Source organism: Canis lupus, chromosome X, assembly GCF_011100685.1.
Source record: "Canis lupus familiaris isolate Mischka breed German Shepherd chromosome X, alternate assembly UU_Cfam_GSD_1.0, whole genome shotgun sequence".
NCBI classification, from domain to species: domain Eukaryota; kingdom Metazoa; phylum Chordata; class Mammalia; order Carnivora; family Canidae; genus Canis; species Canis lupus.
Genome location: NC_049260.1, coordinates 15201187 through 15225568, shown reverse-complemented (window position 1 = coordinate 15225568; position 24382 = coordinate 15201187). Strand labels below are relative to the sequence as shown.

Sequence of the window (24382 nt, the reverse complement as noted above, 5' to 3'; positions counted from 1 at the left end):
GTTAGTCTGGCCAAAGAACCTAGAAGGTGGGGTACTTGGGTAGCTCAGTCGGTTGGGCGTCTTTGGTTCAGGTCATGGTCCCGGGGTCCTGGGATCGAGCCCCGTGTGGGGCTCCCTGGTCAGTGGAGAGTCTGCTTCTTCCTCTCCCTCTGCCCCTTACCTGCTCATGCTTGCTCTCCCTTACGCTCTCTGTGTGTCTCTCTCTCAAATAAATAAATAAAATTTCAAAAAGAAAAAAAAAGAACCTAGAAGGGGAGAAGGGAGAACTTTTCTGTTCCTACAAAGGACTATCTTTAACTTATAAGCCTGTACCAAAAGAACTTCTGCCCTCCTAAGTGAGGGGAAAGGAGTGAGAAGGGTCTTGGTAACCTTCTTCGTTCCCAGCAGTGCCCACGGTGGCTCCCTTCCTCAGAGGCATGAAGTTCAGCAGCCAATATCAACTCTCTTCCATTGGACCAAGAGTGCTAAATATCAACACTTTTAGATGCAGGTGATGAGGGAGCAGAAGGCTAGCTGAGGACAGAGGGCCAGCTGACACCCCACAAACACCGCCCCCCCCCAGGTGGGATATATGTGACATTCCTCCAGGAAGCTCCCAACGGTCTTAATGTTAATGCCTTGCTAGAGGAAAAAACAGCCTTAGCTTGACAATGGCAAGGCCTCTAGTATCTTGTAGGACCTCTTCAGCATATGAGTTTTCTTTTTAAGATTTTATTTATTTATTCAGGAGAGACACACAGAGAGAGAGAGGGAGAGATGGACAGAGACACAGGCAGAGAGAGAAGCAGGCTCCCCACAAGGAGCCCCATGTGGGACTTGATCCTGGTCGGAACTCCCTGTGAGGAGCCTGCTTCTCCCTCTGCCTATGCCTCTGCCTCTCTCTGTCTGTGTGTCTCTCATGAATAAATAAACAAAATCTTAAAAAAAAAAAGTTCTTTTGAAAACCTCCCTTTTCCCTACCTCCCCCAACTCTGCAAGTATATAATCAGCCACCCCTCACAACCCCGGTGCGGCAGTCCTTCCTGCCCACGGGTCCAGTCCCTGGACTTTAATAAAACCACCAGACTGCACCAAAGATGTCTCAAGAATTCTTTCTTGGCTGTCGGCTCTGGACCTCACCCCACCAAACCTCACCTATATTCCAAAACTACAACACGTGGCCTCAGCCAAGGACTTTGAGTATTCCAGAATCGAATAGGGATTAGGGTTGAAAGAGGGAACAGGGCTAGCTGCACAAAGAATGGTTGATATCCCCGCAAACAACCCCCACCCAGGGTGGGATATGTGTGACATTCTTTAGGAAGTTTCCAATTATCTTAATGTTAATGCCTTGCTAGAGGGAAAAGCAATCTAACTTGACAATGGCAAGGCCTCCAGTATCTTGTAGGTCCTCCTTAGCATATGAAAATCCTTTTGAGGGCAGCCTGGGTGGCTCGGTGGTTTGGTGCTGCCTTTGGCCCATGGCCTGGTCCAGGAGACCCAGGATAGAGTCCCATGTCAGGCTCCCTGCATGGAGCCTGCTTCTCTCTCTGCCTCTCTCTCTCCCTTTCTGTGTCTCTCATGAATAAATAAATAAAATCTTAAAAAAAAAAGAAAATCCTTTTGAAATCTCCCTTTTTGCTTAATCTCCCCCAACTCTGCAAGTATATAATCAGTCATCCCTCACAGGCCTAGGGCAGCAGCTCATCCTGCCCAGTGGTCCTGTCCTCATACTTTAATAAAACCACCATTTTATAAATAAAATCTTAAAAAATAAAAAAAAGAAAAGAAAAGGGGGACGCCTGGATGGCTCAGCGGTTGAGCGTCTGCCTTCAGCCCAGGACGTGATCCGGGATCGAGTCCCCACATCGGGCTTCCCGCATGGAGCCTGCTTCTCTCTCTGCCTGTGTCTCTGCTTCTCTCTCTGTGTGTCTCTCATGAATAAATAAATAAAATCTTAAAAAAAAAGCCACCAATTTGCACCAAAGATGTCTCAAGAATCCTTTCTTGGTCACCTGCTCAGGACCTCACCTATATTCCAAACCTTCATCACGGGGGTTGGGCCAGCAGAGAAAATAGAGGGCTTCTCTCCTTCCCACAGAACATCAAGTTCCTTGCATCTCAGTGTCTGACTTCTCTTGCTGCTTGTTAGGTTCTGACAGGATACCTGGAGATCAGCAACGAGGAAGTCCTGGCTGGCTACCGGGAAGGCCCCAGGCCCGGGCCGGCAAAACCAGACAGGCCCAAGGTGGCAGATACCATGACAGGGAACGCTTGATCAAATTAGGAAGAAAAAACGTGAAATCCTGCTTCCCACCCCAAAGAATAAATAAATCTTCCACCCTCTAGTTAATACAGTCAATAAAAGATAGAAACTCAAGCCCCAGGGTGTGCAGCTCTCTCTTTCTTGAGCTCGCCTGCTCTCAGATCTCCAGAGTATACTTCTGGCTTTAATAAACTTTCCCGCTTGTCTTACTCATCTGCTGTGCTGCGTGTCTGTCCCTGACTTCATTCTAGTGACAAGACTAAGAACCTTTGGCCACTTCTCCGGGTCTGGCTGGGCCGAGGCGCCAGGCCCCAGTTTCCTGGGCAACTCTTGTGCTATAAGAATGTAAAAGAAATGGATCTGGTTCTGAAAATCCATGGTCAATAACAGTATTTAACAACCTTCTAGGCAAAAGACAAAAAGGAAAAATGAAGCATTAGAAGTATCAGGAAATAACTTTTATCAGGAGCTTATACAACGAGACTGATTTGAAAATACAAACAAACAAAAAAATGAGACTGATTTGAAGTGTCTGTTGCCAGATGCCGTATTGACTGAACACAGGGTTTAGGGTTGTTCTGATTTCTGAATCTGTTTGAGAATATGGTGAACTCTAAGTCCAGAAAATACAAAATCTACTTTTATTTTATTTCATTTTAAGATTTATTTATTTATTTTAGAGGGAGAGGGAGAGAGCAAGTGTGGGGAGGGGCAGAGGGAGAGGGATAGGGAGAGGGAGAGAAGCAGTTTCCCAGTGAGTGGGGAGCCCGATGTGGGGCTCATTCCCAGGACCCTGAGATCATGACCTGAGCCAAAATCAAGAGTCAGGCAGACAACCGAGCCACCCAGGTGCCCCTGAATAAACTGCTTTTAAATATATTTGCCAAATAAGGTAGTTTTAAAAAACAATCCTAGTTATGTGAAATGCATTTTTACTTTTCTGAACTGAAAAAAGGAGTATATGGCTGTCATGGGCACTGAAGATAAGCAATGCAGAAATAGATTAGATCTAATTTATCCAAAAAAACCCCAAAAACCAAAACAAAAAACTCAAGACTTGGTTATGGAGTATTTCCCCTTATAACGAAAACATAACTTGTATTTTACATCTTTCATAATGAGTGACTTTGGGAATACATAAATTTTCATTAAAAAACAGTCCAGGGACACCTGGGTGGCTCAATGGTTGAGCATCTGCCTTTGGTTCAGGTCGTGATCCTGGGCTCCTGGGATGGAGTCCCTGTGGGGAGCCTGCTTCTCCCTCTGCCTGTGTCTCTGCATCTCTCTGTGTGTCTCTCATGAATAAATAAATAAAACCTTTACAAAAAAAATCAGACTCTCTGAGGATGGGGCCTTATTATCAGTATTTATTTCAAATTCTCCAGATGGTTTCAATGGGTAGTAAATTCAGAGTATTACTGATCTGGTCCAACCCTTCTTTTACAAATAAAGAAATTAAATGTACCCCCTCTCTCTCAACAGTCAGTGTTTGTAACAAAGAACCCTGGTTCCCTCATTCAGTCAATATCCTAAAAGGAAGGCACCGCAGTACAGCCTGGGGACGGGAATGGGGAGATGTTCATCTTTGTTGAAAAAAAAAACCTGATAATTGAAACCTTATTAAACTATCAACTACAAAGCCTACAGGGCACTCACTCAAAGACACTAAAGAAATCTAAATTAAAAGTTATTTACAGGGCAGCTCCAGTGGCTGAGTGGTTTAGCGCTGCCTTTGGCCCAGGGTGTGATCTTGGAGACCTGGGATCAAGTTCCACGTTGGGCTCCCTGCATGGAGCCTGCTTCTCCCTCTGCCTGTGTCTTGCCTCCCTCTCTCTCTCTCTCTCTCTCTCTCTCTCTCTCTCTCTCTCTCTGTGTCTCTCATGAATAAATAAATAAAGTTTAAAAAAAATAAAAGTGATTTACATTATTTTGAGGGAAAAAGGTGCACAACTATGTTTCCAAAGACAAAGCAGGATAAAAGGAGCCTCAGAAACCCAAAAGAATGTAAAGGGTAGAGGATATGCTGGGTCTTAGCAAAATTCTAGTCTCTATTGGGAGAAAAAAAAAGAAAGAGGAAAAGAACAAAGGGTACTTTGGTTCGGTCCTGTAAAGTTGTATGAAAATGTCAAGAAATTTCCTATCTACCCCAGAGTGCATAGGATCACCAATTTTGAAGATTTCTGGATTCACTAAGAAAAGTTTACACCATTCATGAAATGACTCATCCATTCACTCAAAAAATATTTGTTAATCACCAGCTACGCACTAAGTCCTAGATCCTGAAAATACAGCAATGAACATGACAGATACAGATGTTACACCTGGGAAGGGTGCTGCCCACCCTAATGCTCTAGATCTCGACTTCAGGAGAAGGCATGTGACATAGGCTTAGCCAATCATAATACTTTATCCTCTTCACCATATGGTTGTCCAAGCCAGGCCAATGAGAATGTGTCCCTGGCATTATCATATGCCAAACCAGAAGTTCTATTTCTTCGCTGTGATTGTTACCCTGGCTGATGATAAGCTAGAAATGTCCATAGCCATGCCTCATGCTGTGTAGCATGGAAGAAGTCCTGTGTAAAAAGATGACACCGGAACTAACTATTGAGAGAGGGAGAGAAAGAGAGGGTAAGGGAGAGAAAGAGACCGAGAGAGAGAGAGGAAAAAGAAATCTGATGACATAATTTGAATTGCTGTATGAAGAATCCACTCCACCTCTGTCCTTCCCAGATATGTGAGCTGATAAATTTCCTTTTCTTACTTCAGCTAATTTGAGTCAAATTTCTGTCATTTATCCCAAAGAGCCCTGACTCAGACTTACAGATTAATTAAAGGAACAACTACCTAAACCTCTGAGTTCATCTAATACAGTGACTCTCAAAGTGGAGTCCCTGAGCCAGTAAGTTTGGGCCACTGACCACTTGTTAGAGATATAAATCCTGAAATGCTACCCCAAACCTCCTGCATCAGTAAGTGTGGAGGGAGAGCCCAGCCATCAGTTTTAATAGGCCCTCCAGATGATTTTGATCCACATGGAAGTCTGAGAAACTCTGTTCTAATATATCTCTTTCCATGAGACGGGAACATAGAAGTTCAGAAATGGGAGGTAGCTTGCTGAAGATCACCAAACTATTTAGAGGTGGCCTCAGACCCTCCTAGTAATCCAAGGGCTATGGGGTTTGGAAAAGGAAGGTCACTTGGAGTTTTGAGGGAAGTAACACATGGATTGGCAAATAGGAGGGGGAAAAATATTTTGGGTCAAATAATACAGTATGGTTGGAAACACTTGCTGTGTGTTTCCACAGGAGTTTGGAGAATATTTTACTCATCTTGGCTCCCCAGCTGAGCCAACAACAATGTGTTAAAGCTCCATGGCCAATGGCAGGGATCCAGGAGAGTCCTTTTTATGTGCCAGCAAAGAGGAATTTCTTAGAAAAGCTACAGAAATTATGCTACTATCACATTTCGCTTTGTGGAGTGAAGGAATAAAGAAGATGAAGGAAAAAGCAAGGGATGGCAGTTTTTCCCAAGTCCCACCTCTCCAGCTGGGAGAATGGGGTTGTATCATTGTTCTGGCCCGGGCGGAAGTTCCTTGGAGGGAAACTGGGCACTCAAATTGGTGACTTGGAGAATAACTTGCGTTTTTTGAACTTTCTTTTTCAGGTGGAGGGAGAGATGAGCAGCGTTCCAGAGTGTCCCTGGAAACTCTATTTAGTAGCTTGCTTTCCGATGATTTGTCCAGCCTGCCCCGGGGACTTGGCCTATCCAGAGGCAAACCTAAGAGAAGAAAGGCCCTGGCACCAATATTTCTGAAGACTTTTTAGGGTTGCCGTTGCCTACTCTGGAGTATACAGACGGTCATAGTAGGTAGCAGAGCAAAGGATCAAGGGAAGTTGCTGGCACTAGCAATTTTAGAGAGGACAAGCTTTTATTTATTTATTTATTTATTTATTTATTTATTTATTTTATTTTTTATTTATTTGACAGAGACAGAGCATGAGTGGGGGGAATAGCAGGCAGAGGGAGAAGCTGGCTCCCCACTGAGCAAGGAGCTGGATGCAGATGCGAGGCTCTATCCTAGGACTCTGGGATCACAACTCGAGCCAAATGCAGACACTTAACTGACTGAGCCACCCAGGTGCCCCGAGGATAAGCTTTTTTTTTTTTAATTTTTATTTATTTATGATAGTCACAGAGAGAGAGAGAGAGAGGCAGAGACATAGGCAGAAGGAGAAGCAGGCTCCATGCACCGGGAGCCCGACAGAGGATAAGCTTTTACTAGTCATTATACACTTGTCCTGTGGTATATCTACTCTGGCAAGGCCAACGCCCTCCAGGAAGGTACCTGGTAAAAAAAAAAAACAAAAAAAACAAAAAACAAAAGCATCACCTCCTCTCATATAAATCCATGATTCACACATTCATTCATTCATTATTTGTTGAATACCAACCATGTGCCAGGCACAGGTCTAGACAATGGGGGACACAGCAGCAACAAACATAGTAAAAAACCAAGCCAAAACAAAACCCAACATCCTTGCCTTTATGGAACTTGTTTTCTGTTTTTTGAGGGGACACAGTCAATAAACAAAACAAGTAAGTAACATTAGCTGGTTGGCAATTAGTGCTATGGAGAAAGAATAAAGCAGGAAAAGAGCAGAGAGAGAGAGCTGGGTATGGTGAAGGAGGAAGTTAAAAAAACATAAAAAACAAGGCAGTCAGGGAAGGCCTCACTGGAATCCGGTGTGGTCTTTGTCATCAATCCTCAGGAAAGATCTCTTGAAGCTGGAAAAGACCCTGAGAAAAAGATTCAGACTATTTTTTTTTGTTTTGTTTATTTATTTATTCATGAGAGACACAGAGAAAGAGGCAGAGACATAGGCAGAGGGAGAAGCAGGCTCCCTGCAGGGAGCCCAATTCAGGACTCCATCCCAGGACCCCAGGATCACCACCTGAGTCAAAGGCAGATGGTCAACCACTGAGCCATGCAGGCACCCCAAGATTCAGACTATTAATCAAGAAATAACTACTGAGGGGTGCCTGGCTGGCTCTGTCAGTGGAGCATGGGACTCTTGATCTCTGGGTTGGGAAGTTTGAACCTCAAGTTGGGTATAGAGATGATTTAAAAAGAAAATCAAAAGAAAGGAAAAGAAAAAAAAAAAACTACTGATACCTACTATGGTAAGACAAATGTCATCAAATATTCCATACAGTTAAGTTGGAGCCATAGAACTAATACTGGCCAATTAATTGTGAGCAGAAGTGAAGTGACATGTATCACGTTTGGGCTGTGGCATTTAAGCCCCGGTGCTTCCTTCCCCCCTTCTTCCCTGCCACCGCCATCATGGAGACACATGTTCCTGATGATTTTCCTTGAAGATGGAGGAGGCTATCCTGTCCTGCCTCAGACTTCATGCGATGGAGAAATATACCTTTGCCAAGTTAAACCATTGAATTTTAGGGTTGTCACTGCAGCCTGGCCTAAATTTACTTGATAAATACATTTACTATACCCAGATTCAGGGATGAACACTCTAGGGGCAAAAGGAAGAACCAGGCTTTGGTCTCAAGGAACTTCAGTTCTAACTGGCAACTAAAACTGCAACTTAGACTCAACATTCAAGGCCAAGAATCATCAGAGCTTAATGAGTGGTGCAGACAGTGAGGGTTTGGGAATTTAGGGGAAGGAAGGACAGCTGAAGCTTCCTGGCACTCTAGGGGTAGGCAAATAATTATAGAATCCATAGAGCAGGGACACCTATGTGGCTCAGTGGTTAAGTGTCTGCCTTTGACTCAGGGCGTGATCCTGGGGTCCCAGGATCGAGTCCCACATCGGGCTCCCTGCGTGGAGCCTGTTTCTCCCTCTGCCTGTGTCTCTGCGTCTCTCTCTGTGTGTGTGTGTCTCATGAATAAATAAATAAAATCTTTAAAAAAAAAAGGAATCCATAGAGCAGAGGGCAGAGGAAGCTTTGAAGAACTTGCCCTTGAGAGAAGTGTAGGATTCAAAGAAGCAGAGAGTGATGAAAGACAATTTGGGTCAGACGTAGAGCAAGTACAAAGATAAAGTTAGGGAAATGGGCAAGGCATATTCTAGGCGGGTGTGTGGGGATTCTGAATGGAATTGAGGGTTCACACAGAAGACTAAGGTAGAGGAAAGATCCTAATGGGCTATAAATGGCAAGCAAAGGATTCTGAGCTGGATTCTGTAGATGACAGGAACTGCTGTGTACTGGTCTAAGAAGCCATTTGGATTGTTCATAATTGAGATGCAGTGCAGGGGAGTCTGTTAGGATGTTAATACAGAGCATGTAGCTATGGAAGACCTGAAACCAGGGAAAGGGGGCATAGAGCCTTCTTCAGAGTGGGGTCCCTGGACTAGCAGCATCAGCATTGCTTAGTAGAGATGCAAATTCTCAGGCCCCACCCCAGACCTACTGAAAGAGAATCTGCATTTTTTTAAAGATTTTATTTATTCATGAGAGATACACGTAGAGAGAGGCAGAGACATAGGCAGAGGGAGAAGCAGGCTCCCTGTGAGGAGCCCAATGCTGGACTCAATCCTAGGACCCCAGAATCATGACCTGAGCCTAAGGCAGAAACTGAACCTCTGAGCCACCCAGGTGTCTCAGAATCTGCATTTTAACAAAATCCTTAAGTGATGTTTGCACATCAAAATTTGAAGAGCGATAGTTTGGCAGGCACCAGCTGATGGTCCACCCTCAATCTATTCTTCTCTTGCCCTGTTTTTTTTCAGGCATTCACCCTTCCTCCATGCAGGCCATGTGACTCAGAGTACACTGGTCCTATCCCTAGCTGCAGAGTTAGTTTGATGGGTCTACCCCTCGGTTCTCTAAGTGTGGTCCCCAACAACATTTGGAAAGTTGTTATAAATGTATAATCGGAAAAGTAAATTCTCAGGCCCCACCCAATAGTACTGAATCAGAAACTCCAGGGCTGGGATGCCTGGGTGGCTCAGTGGTTGAACGTCTGCCTTCAGCTCAGGGTGTGATCCCCGGGTCCTGAGATCCAGTCCTGCATCAGGCTCCCTGCAGGGAGCCTGCTTCTCCCTTTGCCTATGTCTCTGCATCTCTTTCTGTGTGTCTCTCATAAATAAATAAACAAAATCTTAAAAAAAAAAACCAAAACCCTGGGGCTGTGGGCCCTGCAATTTGTATTTTAGTAAGCCCTCCTGGTGATTCTGATGCAGGCTTATATTTGAGAACCACTTGTCCTCACCAGTCAGTCATGCCAATCACATTCCTCTTGTTAGTGATTGGTTCCTGAATTCAGGCTTAAGCCAATCAGTTTCTTGCATTCCCCCTGGCCCCTGAATTGGTGGAGAGGTAGTCTTAGGACCTAAGTTGGCCCACTTTGAGTAAAGAGAAGGCTATTTAAGCCATAGTTGAAGGAAGATATATATATATATATTTTTTTGTTGTTGTTCTTTCCTCTCCTTCCTTCCCTTAGCCTTCTTGATGAGCACAAACGAGGTGACCTGTTGCCCTCTTTGCTACTGACTGCCAACCTACGATCATGAGGGAAACCAGGCTGAGGGCAGAGCTGAAAGGATCGCGGTGAAGAGGAACCAGAATCCTTGCACTGTGCATTTGGTCTTCCTGTTTCCTGAAATAACACATTTCCTTATGATTTAAGCCAGTTGGATTTGTGGTTTCTTTTACTTATAGCCAAAAATGTCATAACTACAGATGAGATCAAGGAAGTATGGGGCCAATGGGCATACCAAAAATATTCTAGGATGAAGGATGTATTTACTTAACAGATATTTTTATTTTCATTAAGTTCCTCAAAACTAGATCCAGGTAGATCAATTGTTATAACCTGAAAAAAGCAGCTTAGGACAAATAAAATGGAGCATCACTTCATGTAGAGAATCCCCAGTCAGTGAATTGGCTAAGAATACACAAATACTTATTTTTAAATGGGAAGGGGACTTAAGGCATCTTCTTAGGTGAAATGAAAAAAAAAAAAAGGAGTAATATACAAGATGAGCCTGAAATATACTGTGGTTTCAGAAAGTAAGGAAGTTCTCAAAGAGGAATGGACACAGGAGCCAGCCTAAAAGAGCTCCCAGTGACTGACAAGCCAAGACAGTTGGACAACAAAGCGATAACATTGGATTATAACTCAAGGACTCCAATAATTATCTATGAGTTCATAGTGATATAAAGTAAATTGAATAGTTGAATAAATAAAGTCATAAGAGAGAAGGTAACAGCTCTTCCTATAGAAGAATTCCAATGAATGAATGTAGAAGCCATGGGGGAAATAGTAAACTACCATCAGCACAGCACGGTAATCATTTGCAGGCATGACCCACAGATAGATGCTCACGTTAATAAGAGATTTGAGGAGAAACAGGGTATTTGCATAGTCTCAAAGTATCTCCCTCAAGGGAGAAAATGGACATATAAGACAAATGAAGGTGTTAGAAGGGTGTATCTGTCCAGAGTTTTCTCCTGAAATATGCCCTGTGGTTTCAGACAAGGGTAAACCAGAGACTCGGTTTAAAATTGCATGGCGAGCAGACACCTGGAAGGCTCAGTTGGTGGAGCATGAGACTCTTGATCTTGGGCTTGTGGGTTCGAGCCCTACATTGGGTGTAGAGATTACTTAAAAATAAAATCATTGGGATCCCTGGGTGGCGCAGCGGTTTGGCGCCTGCCTTTGGCCCAGGGTGCGATCCGGGAGACCCTGAATCGAATCCCACGTCGGGCTCCCGGTGCATGGAGCCTGCTTCTTCCTCTGCCTGTGTCTCTGCCTCTCTCTCTGTGTGTGTGTGACTATCATAAATAAATAAAAATTTAAAAAAATTAAAAATAAAATAAAATAAAATAATTAAGAAAGAAATAAATTGCACGGCCAGGACTTCGTGGGTTCCTCCAAGAAACAAACAGGGCCAACTCTGTTTGGAGAACTTCAATTACGACTCAGCTGAATGTGACCTGGCCCAGGGAGTTGTCCCCTGTCTCACTTCTTAAGAGATGGGCTCATCTTCCTCCCCCAGTCTCTACCCCAAGGCCCTGGATTGTTCACTGCAGGCAGGGTGGTGGTGAGTTGCACAAGCTAATGCCAGTGTGCAGATCTACTGGGATGCATTTAGTTTCCTCTTGATTCTGGGATTATTTGTGTTGGCATGGGGCCATGCTCAGCTCTTCCCAAGTTGGGACACATTCTCAGAAAGGGCTGGTCCCACCATCCTCATCTTGCTAGAAGCCAAAGTCTGGTTTCATTTTTCATTAAACTGCTGTTTGTAACTTTCATCGAACAGAATGACAACATGTCCAACTGTCTTCATTCAGTATTTTCACAGGAGAGAGCCTTTTGCCTCCCACGAGAACGTGTGATTTATTTATCTTCTCTATTGTGCAATCGGTTCATCACCATTACAACTAACGCAATGTTCTAGAGAAAAATTTTGCTGTATCACATGGTGATGTCACTCACGTCGGCAGTGATTGGGTTTTCACCCAGATCCACCAAAGCCTACAATACAGGGGATGGAATGGTGTGGCCAGAGGCTTCTCTGGTTTGATTGTGAGTGCCTAGGGGGCTGGGATCACCTCTTGCTCATCTTCATCTGTCCAGGGTCCAGCCATAGTAAGTAGGGTAGCATTTCTACCTGTCCACTTCCTGGGTCCTTATAGGGCTGCATTGCCTGGCCCTCTGTGCCTGCATGCAACTCTGCAAACAGTTCCGGCTGATGAGTTGGGAGCAGAAAGCGTTGCACATCAAGCCTGAGCTGAAGCATTTAAATGCTTGTGGTCCAGAGCTCTCTTTTTCTTCTGGCTGAGCAATCAGTAACATTTGAGAGGGTGGCTACTCAGACAGCTTGGGTCCCTGAGTGACTGCAGCAGGTAGAGCTCTCCCTTCTGACTTATAATGAACACTTAGTATGAGTAAGACAAAAACTTGTTGTGTTAACCATAGAGATTTTGAGTTGTTCGTTACTGCAGCATAACCTAGGCTACATTCATGTAAAATAAATGTTTATTGAATGGATGAATGATTTAAGCTAGAAAGGACTTTTAAGCAATGGTAGCTCTAGAGTTTCTAGAAAGGAGAAATTCAGTCCTGGTAATCAGATGACCATTGTGTGGGAAGTGGGGGCCATGTTGTTAGATGCCTTTTATTTAGGGTGTTGGAATGTTGGCCCAAAGTATCCCAAAGCAACCCTTGGCATTACTACTAGAATTTATTTATTTACTTAAAGATTTTATTTATTTATTCTTGAGAGACAGAGATAGAGATAGAGAGAGAGAGGCAGAGACACAGGCAGAGGGAGAAGCAGGCTCCATGCAGGGAGCCCGATGTAGGACTCCCTCCCGGGATTCCAGGATCACGCCCTGAGCCTAACACTCAACTGCTGAGCCACCCAGGCATCCCAACCACTAGAATTTTGATTGACCTTATCACCGCCTATGTATTTTACAAATGGGGAAACTGAGGCCCAGACTCAGTACAGTCTAAGTGACTACAACCCATTAGTTAGTAGCAAAATTGGTAGACACCAAACCCCTCATTTCCTGATTCTCTATTTAGTGCTTTGCCACCTCAACACTGTACCTTTTGTGTCTGGCCTTCAGACAGCAGGGGCTTGAGAGTCACACTCTGCTGGACTCCACTCCTGGCTCTACCACTTATCAGCTGTGGCTCTCTGTGCCTTAGTTTCCTCAGCTGGACAATCCTTAGTGGGTTTCCATGAAGATTTAATCAAAGTATAAACTAGGGAAGAATCTAACATGCCCAGGATGGAGCAAGTATAGTGTTCATCACAATCACGGCTGTCATCATCATTGTGGTTTCTCATCCTGCCATCTTGACTTGCCCCCAAGTCCCATGTTGTCTTTGTGCTCATTTCCCTTGGAAAATAAGAAATCTGTTAGAGACCATTGTGCGGTATATTGGTAGACTATTTGGTCACAGGTAAAGTTGCATTTGAAGTTCTAAGGAGAGATCTGGGCCTTGAGCAATGGTGAGCTATCCTTTTCTGCCACTTCCCTTTGTGAGAGCCCACACGCAGGAGTCCACCAGAGGGAAAGGGTGAGGAGGACAAGGTCTTCCGTCCTCCCTGGTCAGTCTCTGCCATGTTTCCTGATCGATTGATGCTGGGGCTCAAACCCTATCACCAGCTCAAAGACCCTGTGGGGCAAGATCCAAATCGCCCATTCTCGAGTTGCTGGGACAGCAGCCTCCAGACTGTGCTCCCATAGATTTAAGATTGAACTGCAAGTCCCGAGCACCCACAGCCTCCTTGCATATCACTGGACAGTGCCTGCGGAGGTGTGTGACCAGGGCCCCTCTCACAGAAATGGCCGAGGGCACCATGGCTGGAGTGCCAGCCACCTCTTCAGTCCCAGCCTCTCTCCTCTTCCTTCAGTAAGGATGGCAGAGTTATGTTGACCTGACAGTGTGTGCCAAGGGGAATGGAAGGTTGGGTGGAAGTGCATCAAAATCTGAACTTTAATTTTAGGCTAAGGAGCATCTCATTTTTGCGTTTTAGACATATTTCCTTTAAGTATTTTTTAAAAGATTTTATTTATTTATTCATGAGAGACCGAGAGAGAGAGAGAGAGAGAGAGAGAAAGAAAAGGAGAGATAGAGAGAGAGAGAGAGAGAGAGGCAGAGACATAGACAGAGGGAGAAGCAGGCTCCCATGGGGAACCTGCTATGGAACCTGATCCTAGGATCCCGGATCACGACCTGAACCAAAGGCAGACACTCAACCACTGAGGCACCCAGGTGCCCCAACAGCAAAGTTTTTTTTAAAGGAAAACTATATTTATTCTGGCATCACAGCATCACACTTACTTTAGAAATTCAAGCAACTTTTCATATGATCTATACAGACGTTAACTCTTTTCTTGAAGTAAACATATGTAGGGAAAGTGCACATATCATAGACGAGCAGCTCAATGAATTTTCACAAACTTAATACATCCATGTAAGTAGCACCCAGATAAAGAAACAAGACCACCTGCAGACATGACCTTCTGATCCCCCTTGTAAGTCCCTCCAGTCACCAACTTCTCAATGACCACTAACCTGATTATTGGTTTTGCCTGTTTTATACTTTGCATAAACGGGATCACATTGTACATATGCTTTCATGTCTGATTTCTTCTGCTCGGTATTGTTTGTGAATTCCGTCTATACTCTGTAGCAATGGTTCATGCTTTTTCCTTGCTGTTTGGTGTTCCATTTTGTGACTATACCACCGCAATGTTTTCAATCCGTTCTACTGCTGAGGGACATTTGGGTAGCTTTTAATCTAGAGCTCTTAGAAAGACACTGCTATGAACATTCTCGTTCATATCCTTTGGTAAACATATGCACTCCTTTCTGTTGGGTATACACCTAGAAGGGCAATTGCCGGACATGGGGTAGTCGTATGCTGAGTTTCAATAGGTTCTGCCAAATAGCAGTGTCTGAGGTTTTTGGTGGCTGTACACAATATGAAGTCTACTTTCCAGTAAGTCGAAGATATGCAATTGTGAAGTTAATGCAAAGAGAAACAATTTAATCCTTTGGAGTATCATTAAACCTGTTTATTAAAATATACTGTCTTCCCCCTTAGCATAATTCTGCCTCCAACTTGTTATGTAACCTGGATGAGCTTCCGGATCTCCACTCCCCCTTAATCCAACCAGTCAAAAGTCTCTCTGAAAACACTTTCCATTCATTTATCCAGCTAGAATGTTGTGAGTGTTAATAAGTTGGCGTTTGCAAAACAAACTCAACCCCTCCTGCAAAGCAGAGTACATCTTACCTGGGGTTGTATCTAATATGGCAGAGTCAGCCAGGATGTGCTCTGCAGACCTGCACTTTATAAACACCTTCTCTAGAGCTGTGAATGCAGTTCAGAATCTAGAAGCTTGGTTCGGTGGTAAAGAACAATGGACTATTCTCCTGCAGGTTTTAATGAAAGAGAATTGTGCCTTTTTGAGTGATAAAGCATTTTGCAAATATAGATGCTATTTGACTATAAAGGGTAGGGCTGAAGTGGGTAGTTGGGCAGCAGTAAAAGGAGGCAGAGAGGGAATTCAGAGTGCTTATTTTTCCCCCCTCGTAACTACAAGTAATTGGAATTGTATTAACTACAAGTAATTAGAATTGTAGATCGGAGTCAAGGCCCCCAGGCCTCCATTTTCCCATCTGTAACATGGGGTACTTTGACAAGCTGGTAGATGATCTCTAAGTCCCATCCAGATCTGGTTCCTACCCTGTCAACGTGCTCAGGGAGGAGATGCTAACAGAAAAGATAGAAGGGACGAGAGACAGCTCACTCCATATACCACCTCCGCATTCTCCAACACATACATTCAGCAAGCCGAGGGCTGGGGATCCCAGTTTCTAAGGTATCCGCTGTAACCTGCGCTTCACCAAATAACCATGGAGCTAAAACCTTTCCCAGGACATTTTCCTCTCCGCCAGTGGCCTGACATATGATCTCTGAGTTGGGGCTACTGCGGCAGAGGGGAGACCTCGGGGTTCCCACGCATCACAGAGCACGGTGCTGAAAATGGTGGGACAGGCATGTGGGTACCAGGGCGACCTCTAAAGGTGAGGGGGGTGGTTGGAGGTTGAGGGTCTCCCAGGAGCGCGCCGAACGCACGCGGGGCATCCGAGGGTCGCGCGGTCCAGGGAGTCCAGGGGCGCCGCGGGGGTGGGGGGGCCGCCCAGCCCGCGGGCCGGATTTTCCCCGCCCCCCTGCCCGAGCTCCCCGCCGGGCTTCGGCCAGCCGCGCCAGTCGCTCACACCCTCCTCCCTCGGCGCCCCGCCCGCTCCCCACCTCCGCGCCCAGCCTCCGCGCCCAGCCTCGCCGCCGCCGAGCGCCGGACGCGCCACGCCGCGCAGGGCAGCTGGAGAGCGGGCGGCCGAGCGGTCCCGGAGCGGCGGGGGCGGCGCCCAGCCGGCGGGAAGAGGGAGGGACGCGGCTCGGGGGAGAGGGGACAAGGAGTGTCGGAGGGCGCCCGCAGCCAGTCCGTCTGCCGGGATCGGCAGGTAAGCGCGCGGCGCAGGGAAGAGTCGCCCGCGGGCTCCTGAGACCCAGCCCGGGAGCTGGCGACGGGCGCGGGCGGCCGGGGCGGAGCGCCTGGACCCGGAGGGCGACCGGACAGCGGGGCGAACGCCCCCTCCGCTCGGCTGCGGCGCCGACTCGGAGCCCGCGGCCGCCCTGAAAGGCAGGGGCAGAGCGGCCGAGCCCCGGGGCCCGGCCCCCCGACGTGGGAGAGTGCTCGCCACGGGAAAGGGGCTCCGGCGACGCGTTCTCCGAGGGCTAGGGGGCCGGCGTGTGTCTCCAGAAGCCTCAAACGGGCTCCAACTCTTCCCGCCCCTCCGGGAAGCGGAGCCACGGATCTTGTTCGCGCGGGCGGTCTTGGAGACCAGACCCTTGGGGTCTCAGTTTACCGCCCCGGGCGGGTGGGGTGTGGCGGAGCTAGCGGAGCGCGAACGCGCCTCGGGACCCGACGGCTCCGCGCAGCGCTGTGTGGCGGGACCCAGAGCAGGTGGCGGGGCGCGCGGCGGGATGGAGCTACAGCCCGAGGCCTGGGGGTGAGCACGGTGGGGAAGGAAGAGGCTGGAGGTCTCGAGTGACCGCTTTCCAACAGGGACTTGCCCTTTCGAGGCCCTGGAAGTATGTATAAGAGGAGGAGAGTCGATGGGCTTTGCCAGAGTCAGATGAGGCAGGCGGCAGAGGGTTTTCCGTAGCTTCCTGGAAAGTGACACTTAGTTTGTCTTGTCCCCCACGAATCCCCTGGGAATCTTGTTAAAATGCAGATTCCGATTCAGTAGGTCTGGGGTGGGGCCCGACAGTGTGCGTTTCTAAGAAGCCCCCACGTGATACTGATGCTGCGGCTCCCTGGACCACATTTTATATGGTAGGTACTGCAGAGGTCCTTTTTGTCCAACAGGCTGAAAACCTTAGGAAAAGTGAGAGATCGGTAGAAGAAGTCCTAAGACCTTATAGTCCCAGCTCCACCCTAGACACACACAGGAAATTGCTCTTCATTCAGAAGCGAAATGCTTTACTTTCCTTACCAGCTTACTAGCCAAATAAATTATCCGTTGATCGAGCTGGCTTCGCGGACGTGCAGCCTGTACTCGGTTTACATGCTTTGCTGTCGCTGTTGAAATTCTTGGTAATTTTTGAACGCCGGGCTTCGCATTTTCATTTTGCACCGGGTCCTCACAAATGATGTAGCTGATCCTGTCTATAGTCCCCGTAGGCAGAAAAAGGACCCGTTTCTTTGATCAGGTTTAAGAGCTGGTGGGTGATGGAGAGTGAAGATTTATTAAGCCAAAGGCTAGCTGATGTTGCAGTTCCTCCCATCTTTCTTCCCTTCTCTTTGGCTGTTTGAAGAGATAAGCCCGTGAGTGTAACCTCAGCTATACATATGCCAATACTTACCGCTTTATTAATTTTAATAGTTAGCAATTTATTAAGAGCAGAATCATTAGTAGGCAATGCAATTAAGTTCGACGTCATAACAATTTGTAAATTAAGTGACAAAGTATGTGTCATTCCCAAAGGATTTGGGGAGCCCTGTCTAGTATCTCAAAGTTTTGCTTAATTAAGATCTGAAAGGAGCTGGACATTGCTTGGTTTGGCTGCTTTTACAACTCAAATGCAAAGCTGGAAAGCAAAAAGTGGCCAAATTTTATAGCTGTTCAGGAGTATTGTTTTACAGGGCCTCGGGGCGATGCCAAGCCCTGATCGTATTCCCGCTGCTTTTATCATTCCCACATCCTTGCAAGGTGACTTTCCTTAAAAGGGGGATAGAGCAGATTTTGCTATTGAAAAATACTGAAGAAATGCAGGGTGTTTTCTGTATGGATAATGCTTGCCCAAGCCCCAGATTCCAGGTGTGTGTGATTTTCTAGAAAAAAAAAAAAGGTTGGAAACAGAAAAGAAAAAGAAGTTGAACTTTAATTATGGACATGATTTTGTTCAGCAGAGGGAGAAAAACGTCTGAGAAAAGGAATTTCATTGGTGGGTTTGGCAGGGAAAGGAAAGCCGTGGTTTTGGTACCATGAACAGCCTTCCAGAAATGGCAAAGTGAGTTTGCTCAGGTGTTAGGGAGCCAGTTAAGAAGCTGCTTTTGCGTGGCCTGCGTGTTCCTTCTGGGGGCTCTGGTGTGGTTGTGGTGTGGCTGAGTCTGGTCTGGGACGCAGAGGGGGACATCACTGTGTAGGTTCCTGATGCTTTCATTGCTCACGAGAAATTGGCAAACACATTTTTCCATTTTGCTGCCTGAGAATGCCAAGTCCCTTTCAAATACTTGCTACAAACTCGGAAGAGCACCGTTAAAGAAGAAAAAAAAAATGTTGCGTGGGGGGGGGGGGCAGAGAATGTGTTTCTGTGATGTTAATAATTCAGAGGATAGAAATGAGATTCTGCTTTTAGTAAAAACCCGGGAGCTGGTTTCGATGCCTTGCTGAGAAAGGCCTTCCCTACCTCAAGATAGAGGGCAAAAAAATTCTTTTAAGATGTTTATGGTTTTTAAAATATGTGGGTCTTTAATTCACATGGAACTTATTTTGGGAACATGGTATGAGGTGGGGGTAGTGGAAGTTAAGAAATAGGCTAAACATTTGGTAAAAATTACCATAAAATAAATCCTCTCAGTCAAATAAGATTCTGTGAACACTCTGTTCCATTTTATAAAACTACTTAATTAATTCTTGAGTTGATTCCATATTTCTGAAATTGAGGTATAATTTACGTATAATAACATTCACCCTTTTCGTGTATAGTTCTATACGTTTTGCCAGATACATATAGGCATCTAATGAGCACTGTAGCAAGATAGAGAAGAATTCGGTCACTCCAGAAGATTCCTTATTGACCCTTGGTGGTCAGCCTCCTCCACCATTCTCGTCCCCTGGCAACCATTGATTTATTTGCTGTTACTATCAGTTTATCTTTTCCAGAATGCCCTGTGAGTGGATCCACACATGATGTAGCCTTCTGAGTCTGGCTCCTTCCACCTCGCACAACGCATTTGAGATTTATCAGTGTCGTGGGAATCCATAATTTGTTCCTTTTTATTGCTGAGTACTATTCCACAGTTTTTTTTTTTTTTATCCTTTTGCTGACTTTCGGTGGCTATAAACAGGGCCAAGTTTATTTGGGGCCAAATATTTATTCACATACAGCTTACACTCTCATTCCACTCTGGTGGATACCTAGGAGTGGGATTGCGGAGGGATTGTGTGGTAAATTTAACTGTGCCAGAAAGCGCCACACTTTTCCCAAGCGGCCACACCGCAGTGCACTACCACCAGCAGCAGTGCATGAGAGGTCCAGTTGCACAGCATGCTCGTCAGCAGTGCTAGGTATTGTCGGTTAATTTTATCTTAGCTATTCCAGTGGGTTTGTGGTGGCAGCACTTGTGGTTTTAGTTGGCACGTCGTTGATGACTAGTGATGTTGAGCATCTTTGCATGTGCTTTTTGGTCATTTGTGTATCTTTTCTGAAATGTCTGTTTTTCAAGACTGTATCGTTTGTCTGATTGAATCGGGAGAGTTCTTCACAGATCATATCTGGATACAAGTCAGATACCTATATTGCAAATATTTTCTTTTAGTCTGTGGCTTGCCTTTTCATTTTCTTTCTTTTTATTGTGATTCGAGAACCCTTAACTTGAGATCTACCCTCCTAAATTTTTAAGTGTATAGTATAGTACTATTAGCTATAGGCACTGTGATGTATAGCAGATCTCTAGAATGTATTCAATGTGTACAACTGAAGCCTTGTGCCCACTGAACACTAACTCCCCATTTCCCCCTCCCCCAGCCCCTGGCCACCACCATCCTACTCTTTGTTTCTATGACTTTGACTATTTTATTTGACTTATATATCATATAAGTGGAATTACTGATGTTTTTTTGAAGAGCGGAAATTTTCAGTTTTGATAGGTCTAATTTATCAGGTTTTGTTCCTTTTATAGATTGCAATTTTAGTAACCTGTCTGATGAATCTTTGTCTACCTCACGTTTACTGAGATTTTATCCTGTGCTTCCTTCTGGACATTTTATAGTTTTGTCATTTATTTTTTTTATTTTTATTTTTTTAGTTTTGTCATTTATAAGTAGGTTTATGACTTCCTTTCAGTTAAGTTTTGTATAGGTCAAGATTCACTTTTGTCCATATAGATAGCCAGTTGTTCCAACACCATTTGTTGAAAAGACTGTACTTCCCTCCTTGTATCCCCTTGGCCCCTTTGTCAAAAATCAATTGACAGTATATGCGTGGGTTTGTTTATTAATTTATGTATTTATTTTAAGGGGCTAGTGGAGAGGGGCAGAGGTAGAGGGAGAGAGAATCTTAAGCAGGCTCCGCACCCAGTGTGGCTTGACACAGGGCTCCATCTCACAACTCTGAGATTGTGACCTGAGCCAGAATCAAGAGTTGGACTCTTTTTTAAAAAAGATTTTATTTATTTATTTATTCATGAGAGACACACAGAGAGAGGCAGAGACACAGGCAGAGGGAGAAGCAGGCTCCTTGCAGGGATCCAGATGTGGGACTTGATCCTGGGACTCCAGGATCACGCCCGGAGCTGGAAGGCAGGCGCTTAACTGCTGAGCCACCCAGGCATCCCAAGAGTTGGACTTTTAACTTACTGAGCCACCCAGGCGCCCCTGTGTGCTTTTATTTTTTTCTTAAGATTTTATTTATTTATTCTTGAGAGACAGAGAGAGAGAGGCAGAGACACAGGCAGAGGGAGAAGCAGGCTCCACGCAGGGAACCCGATGTGGGACTTGATCCTGGGACTCCAGGATCACGGCCTGAGCCGAAGGCAGACACTTAACTGATGAGCCACCCAGGAGTCTCTGTGTGGGGCTATTTTTGAACTCTGTTATGTTCCCTTGATCTGTGTGTGTGTTTGTCCTTATGCCTATACCACACTGTAGGTCTTACACATTCTTGTCAGGTGAATTCCTAGATTGTTTTTGTGAGTGTAATTATTATTGCTTTTAGAAATTATATCATTTATCCCCATTTCATTTTATAATTACTAGACTCTTGTGTAGAAAGGCTATTAAATTTTTTTGTAGGTCTATCATATTCAAGCCACATTACTGAACTTTTATTAGTTCAAAGTCTCCCAGTCAGTTTTCTTGGATTTTTAAAGTAGACAATCAGACTGTCTGGAAATGAAACAATATAGGGATTGCTTGCCTTAGTGGCTAGGCTTCCCTCTAGGGCACAGTTCAGGAGTATCTGATTTGGATGGGAATGATTCTAACACTTTACTACTGGGTATTATGCTTGCTGTAGAGATCCGGTGGTTATTCTTACTACCTTCAAGGAAGTTTCTTTGCATGTGGAGCTTCTAAATGTCTAAAGTTTAACTTTAAAATTTCATATTCTGCTTAGACTCTTTTTTTCCCATTGAAAAAGCCCAACAGTTTAGAGATGAGTCACTCTTCCCAGCTTCTTTGGAGGGTCATATTTTGATCTCCCTGGAGGAGAAGGTAAGTGTAGTATAAATCAATCATTTTATTTAGACTATGAAGATACTACCTTTGGAGCTTTTTATAATGTCCTCATTTGGGGGGATACCAGCTACAGTGAGAAAGGGAGAAAATAAAGGGACAGATTATATGAGCTCCTTATGAATAAATAAGGTAGCTTTTGGTAGTGTTTACAAACTTTCCGGCCCGCCATCCATAGTGAGAAGTAGATTTTATAGCTCAGCCTGGTATAACCTACCTATATATGATTGAAATAGAATCTCACAGTCTTATGCATTTTGCCTTTGTGCAGTATATTCTGATATCTTCCGTTTTCTTCCATCTGTCCTATTTCATTTAAAAATGATGATCAGGGACGCCTGGGTGGCTCAGTGGTTGAGCGTTTGCCTTTGGCTCAGGTCATGATCTGCTCAGGTCATGATCCTGGGCTCCTGGGATCGGGCTCCTGGAATAATAAAACCTTAAAAAAAATGGTGATCATTGCCCTACAAATGGATTCAACCACTCTTTCATGAAACACCCTCTGTCCTGTTAGTTTCTAAGCCCCCAAACTGCTGAACTGGGTCCTAGACAGATTCATTTTATATCAGATCCTATTACCCTGCAAAGGGAGACATTTGTCTCTGGAATTACTGTGTAGCCTCTAAACCAGCATCCACCCTTGACCCCACAGAACAGGTCATAAATGCAGTCTTGTAAACCCACTGCTCAAAGCTCTCTCTCTCTTTTTTTTTAGATTTTATTTATTAATGAAAGATATATATAGAGAGGCAGAGACACAGGCAGAGGGAGAAGCAGGCTCCATGTAGGGAGCCTGATGTGGGACCCGATCCCGGTACCCCGGGGTCATGCCCTGAGCCGAAGGCAGACGCCCAACCGCTGAGCCACCCAGGCGTCCCTGCTCAAAGCTCTCTAATAATCTCTACCACACTTCGAATAAGACCCCAGTTGTTCATTGTAGCCTCTGAGGCCCTGTACAGCCTTCACCCCTGTTCTCACCCTTCCCCAAGCACACCAGCTTTGCGGTGCTGCTCTTCTGGAGCACCGTTTCATCAGATGATCGCCTAACTTGTTGCCATGTCATTCTCTTCTCTGAACGTCCTTCCAAAACAACATTCCCTCTTTACCACTGTGAATTCCCGTCCTGCATCCTGCTTTTGTTTCCTTCATAAAACTATTATCTGCAATTGTATCATTTGATTATTTGTTTACTGATTCCATGTCTTCTTTTCCCCGCTAGAATATAAGTTCCCAGAGAGCGAGGACTTTGTGTAACTTGCTCACTGTTGTGTTCTCAGGACCTAGAACAGGGGGACATAGTAGGTGCTCAATAAACATTTGTCAACCGGATGAATGAGTGTGCCTGGAAACTGGAAGAAATCAGGCCACTAATCCTAAGAGAAATTCAATGAATTCTGTCTTTCTGTTCTGGTTTAGTGTAGCACCTTCTGTTGGTTAAGGATGGAATATATTTTAATGTAAACAGTCCATTAATCGGGGATCCCTGCGTGGCTCAGCGGTTTAGTGCCTGCCTTCAGCCCAGGGCGTGATCCTGCAGACCCGGGATCGAGTCCCACGTCCAGCTCCCTGCATGGAGCCTGCTTCTCCCTCTGCCCTTGTCTCTGCCTCTCTCTCTCTGTGTCTCTCATGAATAAATAAATAAAATCTTAAAAAAAACAGTCCATTAATCAACAGACATCTGGTATTTACTCCATTTCTGATTCCGTGATGGTAATAATGATAGCTAATAGCTAATATTTAATGAGCAGGCACTGCTCTTACTGCTTTACATATATTCACCCATTTAGTCCTTCCAAGTTCTGGAGGCAGGTGCTATTATCATTTTACAGATGAGGAAACTGAAGCACAGAGGGGCTAGGTAACTTGGCCAGGGTCATCCCAAAAGATAACGGATCTGGAATTTGAACACAGACCATGTGATTTTAGAGTCTGTGTTCTTACCTACAGTGCTCATGGCAACAAGGAGCACACCCAATTCCGAACCTTTTTAAGCACGTCGTATTTATGGCCTTTATTCCTTAACAGAGTGGTTCTCAACCAGGGCCGCTTTTGGCTCCCTGAGGACATTTGGCAACGTTTGGAGACATTTATGGTTGTCATGACTGGCAGAGGTGGGGGTGTCTAGTGAGTAGAGGCCGGGGATGTTGCTAAACATCCTATAATGCACAAGACCCTCTCCCCCTTTGCTCTGCAACCAAGAATGATGTGGCCCAAAAGCCCATAGTGTTGGGCTTGAGAAACCCTGCCTTAGTGCAGTAGTTCCGAAAGCTGGCTGCCCACTGAAACCATTCGGGGAGTTTTCAGAATAAATACGGACGTCTAGGTCTAGGTCTTGACCTTACTAGTAAACCTCAAGTGGACTTCCAGCATTGCCCAGCAAGCCTACCATGCTTGGGTGGTAGGTCTCCTTTTCTCTTCTCCAGAACAGCTGTTTGACACCTTTTATTTTCTCAGCACTCCTAAATCAGCTGCTGACTCTGGCTCATTAGACAGCAGCCTACTTTACTTAGATCCCTGGTGCACAAACCCACAACATGCTCACATTCCTACAAATACTGAATACTCATGGTGCTCCCCACTGGTGCTGTGAAACTGAATGAGACTTTCCCAGTG

The 24382-nt window shown here is 45.3% G+C and overlaps 2 protein-coding genes across 5 annotated transcripts in view; one reads left to right on the top strand and one right to left on the bottom strand.

Annotated features, from left to right (window-relative positions):
• Positions 1-15823: 15823 nt before the first annotated feature.
• Positions 15824-19585, bottom strand: LOC119868262 (translation initiation factor IF-2-like). Its single transcript, XM_038588769.1, has 3 exons — positions 19515-19585; positions 16676-16895; positions 15824-16642 (listed from the first exon to the last, which is right to left on the bottom strand). Exons 1-3 carry the CDS (start codon positions 19583-19585, stop codon positions 15824-15826), a joined length of 1110 nt encoding a protein of 369 aa, XP_038444697.1.
• ADGRG2 (adhesion G protein-coupled receptor G2) overlaps positions 16127-24382 on the top strand; it is a 130112-nt gene continuing 121856 nt past the window's right edge. For all 4 annotated transcript variants that reach the window (XM_038586984.1, XM_038586988.1, XM_038586987.1 and 1 more), the window contains exon 1: positions 16127-16270. The gene's annotated coding sequence lies outside the window, so the exon portion shown is untranslated. The remainder of the gene's footprint in view (positions 16271-24382) is intronic.